The sequence below is a fragment of the Podarcis melisellensis genome (assembly GCF_964234715.1).
Source record: "Podarcis melisellensis genome assembly, chromosome: 6".
In the NCBI taxonomy this organism is placed as follows: Eukaryota; Metazoa; Chordata; class Lepidosauria; order Squamata; family Lacertidae; genus Podarcis; species Podarcis melisellensis.
Window position 1 is genome coordinate 31291204 of NC_138538.1, and position 6377 is coordinate 31297580.

General features: G+C 49.3%; 1 protein-coding gene across 1 annotated transcript; it reads right to left on the reverse strand.

Annotated features, from left to right (window-relative positions):
- Positions 1-852: 852 nt before the first annotated feature.
- Positions 853-5948, reverse strand: LOC309371616 (uncharacterized protein). The gene is made up of 2 exons (XM_081914461.1): positions 4737-5948; positions 853-1593 (listed from the first exon to the last, which is right to left on the reverse strand). The coding sequence occupies exons 1-2, from the start codon at positions 5179-5181 to the stop codon at positions 1049-1051; spliced, it is 990 nt and encodes a 329-aa protein (XP_081770587.1). The 5' UTR covers positions 5182-5948; the 3' UTR covers positions 853-1048.
- Between the last annotated feature and the right edge of the window lie 429 nt (positions 5949-6377).

Genomic DNA, 6377 nt, shown 5'->3' on the forward strand with positions numbered 1-6377 from the left:
TGCACACATTTCCCCCATGTAACTGACTTCATTTGCAAGGACAACCACTTAACAGACGTTTTAATTTTGGATCAAATTTTGTCATGAGAAATCTTTCTTCTGCCTCTGAATGGTGTCTTACCCAGCCATAGGAATCTAACTGGATCTCTGTATTCCTGCCACTGCCACTTCAACCTGAGGCTGTAAGCTTAAAAGTACTGTATGTATGCTAGAGCATTGCCATCTAGATCAACAATCAATAATTCTGTTGTAGTGGGCACTGTTCTTGCCCCCAGGGCAACCATAAGTGGACTCCACAACAAGTTTTATCTCTTGATGATTTTCAGCAGGGCAAACCAAGCCCCTTCTGCTGATTACTGTGATCGGCAGAGGGGAAAAAAGAGCAGTGTCGAGGGGCAGTTGGAGCAATGAGACCAAGTAAGTAAAATGGAAGTAGAAAAATCAGGGTTGTTCACCCCTTAGAAAAAGGACTCTGGATTTTCAGTGGAGACAGAAGCAGGGTGACACAGTGCACAAACTACTGTTTAGCTAGATGCCACCAATAGCACAGACATGCCCTGCTTGGTACCGTATTTTTTGCTCTATAAGACTCACTTTTTTCCCTCCTAAAAAGTAAGGGGAAATGTGTGTGTGTGTCTTATGGAGCGAATGCAGGCTGCACAGCTATCACAGAAGCCAGAACAGCAAGAGGGATTGCTGCTTTCACTGCGCAGCGATCCCTCTTACTGTTCTGGCTTCTGATATTCAGAATATTTTTTTTCTTGTTTTCCTCCTCCAAAAACTAGGTGCGCCTTGTGGTCTGGTGCGTCTTATAGAGCGAAAAATACGGTAACTGATTCTTAAGCAGAGATATCAATTTCACTGTTTTATTGAGCTGGGAATGGAAGGAGAATCCAAAGGAAAACCTGTCCTGAAAACAAACAAACCTGTAACTCCACAATAGCTGAATAAATTCTTCCCCATATTAGTCACTTCTGGAGTAGCTGGCACCTTTCCGCGAAAGGGCATTTGCATCCAGATTGCTCGGGATCATCTGCCAGTGGACCCCTCATTGCTTGGGTACCACCTGCTGGCGGAGGTAGAGGTCCCGGATCTCGGACAGGCTGCTGCAGACGCCACTCAGGGCTTCAGCAATGCTGTGCAAGATGGAGGCAGTCTCCCTGTGGCTCTCAGCATATTCCTGCCGGAAGGCACGCACCTCCTGTGCCAGCTGCTCATTTGACTGGACAATCCGCCTCTCTGCTAGGCTCAGGCTGCTGCTTTCTGACAGCCCTTCCTGAATCGGCACAGTCTCAGGAGCAACCATATCTCCTATGTTGCAGTCGCTTAGGTGCCCAGGTGGTGGTGACTCATGGTCAAATGTGATGCTTGCATAATCCGAACCCAGGGCCTCTGAGAGCTCAGTCTGTGAGGAATTTGAGGGGCTTCTCCTCCAGCCCTCACAAGGATCATTGGGGGCATGGGCAGAGCTCCTGAGCAGCTGCGTCTCAGCCCCCTGGCTCCCACGCTGGTGGGTGGCCTTAGTGGGAAGGAAGTGGGATGGCTCTGACTTCACATCTACTGGTTCTTCTTTCACTGGCTCCTCCTTCACACCTGCCCAGAGCAGAGAGGACAGATCAGGTTAACTCAAAGTAGCAGCCAGCTAGAACAATGAGCCCTTTCAGGGCTTTCCTGACATCCGAACATGCAGTTAAAAAGAGAGAGAAGAAGAGGAGTTTGGATTTGATATCCCGCTGAAGGAGTCTCAAAGCGGCTAACATTCTCCTTTCCCTTCCTCCCCCACAACAAACACTCTGTGAGGTGAGTGGGGCTGAGAGACTTCAGAGAAGTGTGACTGGCCCAAGGTCACCCAGCAGCTGCATGGGGAGGAGCGGGGAAGCGAACCCAGTTCACCAGATTACGAGTCCACCGCTCTTAACCACTACACCACACTGGTGTAGAGAGAGAAAGCCAACTTCAAGTTGTCCCAAGAACCTATATCAAAGGCTCTATCAGCATACAGAAATGTTTTGGTACAGGGCGACAAGAAAGTGGAAAAGAAAAAAATGCACTGCAAGATGGAGTACAAGAAGCTGCCTTGTACCAGGTTAGACCACTGGTCCTTGTAATAGGTTTTTTTTCCAGGCAGTCAAAGGTAGCTTGAAAGAGGGATTTCTAATTGTATGCATGCCCTTGGGCCATTTTTACCTCTGGGGAAAAACCACGAGCTTTCCACTATGTCAACAACCTGTAAAAACAGTTTGACAAAAATATGTGTACATAGCCATAGGAAGAAATGCTTTCCCCCTCAGTCTAAAAGGCTCTTGTCTTGCTGTATCTAACTTCCCTCATCCTTTGTTGCTGTGAAGAAATACCTCTCCGCATTATCAGGATACCACTCTCTACTACATTGTATCATCAATGCAACTTCTTCCTATCTTGTCATGTGATATGCATGGCAATGCCAGCACTTCAAAGACCAATCCATGCTGTTAAGAATAGTGATTTTGATAAAAATGAACCTAGCCTGAAGGCCAAGAGGGCAAAAGAACAGGAAATACATCAAGGCAGAGGGGGCGCTGCCGCAAATGAACAGAAAGCTGAGAGAGCAGGCTATGAAAGCAAATGCTGGCCATATTCGCACCATACATTTAAAGTGCTACAGTGCCACTTTAGACACACCAAAGAATTCTGAGAAGTGTAGTTTGTTAAGGGTGCTGCAATTGGCAGGGTGGCTAAATAATCAAGTCCTCTTCCCAGAGTATTATTGGAATTATAATTTTGTGAGGGGAATAGGCATCTCTTAACAAATCTCAACATCCCTTAACAAATGACGTTTCCCAGGATTCTCTGGGGGAAGCCATGACTGCTTATAGTGGGATGATACCGCTTTAAATCAGGGTGCGGTTGTGGCCTCTGTTTGGAAAAATAATTGCCTTCACCCAACATCACAATAATATAAAGTGCAATGAGACTTCCAGAGTTCACACTCCAGCAGTAAGAGAACTTTTTATATTTTTATACCGGTATATATAAACTAGTGGCAAATGTGATAACAACTTGCTAGTTAATTACAGTTCTGTTTCCCCACATGCCTCCAGTTTGGTAGGCTTTGTGTAAGCAGAGGTATTTAAATGTGTTATTCCCAGTGCAGCTTAGCCCTTTGATAGGGCTTTGATTTCACACGCCTCCCCACAGTGTCTGCAAGCAGCAATAACAAATTTATGTTGGGTGTGCAATAATGGAACTACTAAAGAGATTTTGGATTGATTTTTATTGGACAAATGGATACATGGGAAAATATATTTGCTTCTCTAATTTCAGCAACTGTAAACCTATTATCAAAATACTTCTCACCACTAAGTGGATGCTCGTGTTTCTTAGCTATACCAAAATCTTGTTTTGCTGGTCCAACAAATACACCCCAGGTGACTTTTTACATCAGTGGTCAGGTGTCTATATGCCCAATTCCTACCAACCTCAGCCAGCAATGTCATTGGTGAGGGATGATGGGAACTATAATTCAATGTGTGGAGGCCTGCAAGCTCCCCATCCCTGTTTTAAACCTGTCCAGGGGCAATTCCACACCATACAGAGGTACCTCGGGTTACATACGCTTCAGGTTACAGACTCTGCTAACCCAGAAATAGTACCTCGGGTTAAGAACTTTGCTACAGAATGAGAACAGAAATCGTGCTCCAGCGGCACGTCAGCAGCAGGAAGCCCCATTAGCTAAAGTGGTGCTTCAGGTTAAGAACAGTTTCAGGTTAAGAACGGACCTCCAGAATGAATTAAGTACTTAACCCGAGGTACCACTGTACATTTAAAGCACATGGCTCCTGCCCCCGAAGACTCCTGGGAATTGTAGTTTTCCCCCTCCCAGAGTTAAAATTCGCAGTGCCCTTAAACTACAGCTCCTAGCATTCTTTGAGGGAAGTCATGTGCTTTAAATGTGCACTGGATACATGTGCCTTATGGGCATGCCGTGAGTATACTAGCCCAAACAGAGTTAAGTGCTGCTAGAGCGATGCCTCAGCTTCCATGAGGCTGCTACATGGGTGGCGCCAGAGAGGGGCGGGGGGGGGCAATCACCCTCCAAACAAGCCCCACTCCCATTGCTGGGCTCCTGTCATCAATATATGCTGTTGATTTTCTTTCAGTGATGTGGGTTACAACTTGCCCATCTAGAAATATACTTTGCCCCTTCTGCCCCTCCTACTCAGAAACATTTTTTTCTGGTGCCACCGCTGGGTGGATGAAAAGGGTCACTGGTCAGTTCAGAGGTGGGGAAGCTTTGTGGGCCAACCTTCCAGGAGCCACATGTCAGTGGTGGGTGGGCCAATGGCTGTGATTTCTAGTTTGAGAGGAAAGCTACATTCTAGAGATGAAATCCAGAGGTTTCTACACACACACACAGAATCCTCAGAACTCTGTTGAGCGTACTGGGAATGTGAGGTTTGTGGGTGGGAAACTATCGTTCCCAGGATTCTTTGGGGGGAAGCCATGTGCTTTAAAAGCACACCGCATGCACTTTTAAGTGCACAGGGCATATCACACACTCATACATCTATTCAGGCAAGCAAAAGGTATTCGTCACTCCCAAAGGACACACACGCGCGAGGGGCGTGGCCTACGGAGGGGGCGGTGCTAAACCAGAGCATCCCGAGGGCCAAATGGCATCCAGCGGGCCAAATGGAGAGGCCTCATTGGGTCCTGAGGGTTCCCCCACCTTTGGCTGTGGGCGGAGAACAACTCACCCTGAAGAGCCACAACCTCCATAGCGGCAGGCGACGGCGGCGCATCCGAGGGGCGCACGCCGGGCGAGGCCCACTCGGGGCCGAGCTCCGGTGAGCTGTGGGGCTCGCTGCTGCTGCTGCCGTCGCTGCCGGGGAGGTGGGCGAGGCGGGGTCGCCCCCCGGCCAGGGCCTGGCGCTGCAGGAGGCGGTGCCGGGCGATCTTGTCGTTGGCGCGGCGCCGCAGTCCCCGCCAGCGGTTCTTGACCTCGCCGATGTCGCGCTGGTTGCGCCCGGCCGCGTTGATCTTGTGGGTGATGCGCCACCAGATCTTCTGCTTCTCGTAGGCGTTGACGGTGGCGGCGCCGAAGAGCAGCTGCTCGTAGCGGAGCACCTCGCTCATCAGCACGTCGATCTCCTGCAACGTGAAGTTGGGCTTGCGCTTCAGCAGCCCGCGGCGCCCGGCCATCGCGCGGCCTCCGCCCGGCGGCGCGCACGCCCCAAGCACATTGCTCTCCGCCGCCGGTGGGAGAAACGCGCGGGCGGCGGTGGCGCGGAGAGAGCGCGAGAGCGCAAGGGCCTTTTGTCTGCTGCTGGCTGCGCCGGGCCAGCCCGTCTCTCGCCCCCTGGCGGAGGCACTTGGCGCAGAGAAAGGAGATGGGCGGCGTGGGAATCGGCGTGCGCGTGTTTTTGCGCGTGTGTGCCTTTAAAGGAGCTGGACCCCGACTCTGTCCCCCTTCACGGCTAAATCTGATCCATGTGGAATCCCCGCTCTCCCACCCGGCAGAAGTTCTCCCGCATGGCGGGCAGAAGTTCAACAGGTGATGCTTTTCACGGAGAGGCAGTGATGTGGAAGGCGCTACCTGTTGGAATTCCTCCTGCACATCATATTTGTAGCAAAAGGCCCAGAATCCCATCATAAAGACTAATCAATATATTGTGACATAAACTTTTGTTGACTAGGGAACTCCGATTGTCTGGTGCGTGGTGATGAACTTCCTTCCGCTTTAGCTTACCTGGTGTCCTGCAGTCGCCACTGTTTTGGGCTTCAGTTTTTATCAGCTCTAGCCAGGAGCAGGTTGGTTAAGGATTTCCTTCGTCGTACATTACGTGCATTAGGGCTATCACTTGGTTCAATAAATTCCCATCATTTGCACAGTTAAACATGTGCTTAATAGGACTTTAAAGTCCTTAATTGTGTCTTAATTGAATCCCAAAATATTAAAAACAAAATACCTCAGCCCAAAATATTAAAAACCCAAAACCACAGCCCTTCAACCAATAGCGATGTGCCTTTCCTTGAGCATGTGAGGCAAGAATCCCACCACTTGAGGGCAGGGCTGCATCACCCAAACGAAAAGTGAAGTCCCAGACTATTTCTCCATCCTTTCAGTGCATGCTGATTGGTGAAATCAAAGTGTAGGGGTTGATGATAGTTATTCAAGATTAACTAACACTGGAGTAAGACAGTGTCCAGCCTTGATTAAAATCCATTGCTCCGCCCCTGCCACTTGTGTTTTCCCCCTAAGTGTTGTGTTCCACAACTTGTGATAATGGTTACTGCTACTGGTGCTCTAATGAAAGTGGGATCTAAGGACCCTGATCTTTTTACTAATCCTTTCACCAGGAGGGGAATGTTTTCTTGATCAATCGTCCCACTTTCAA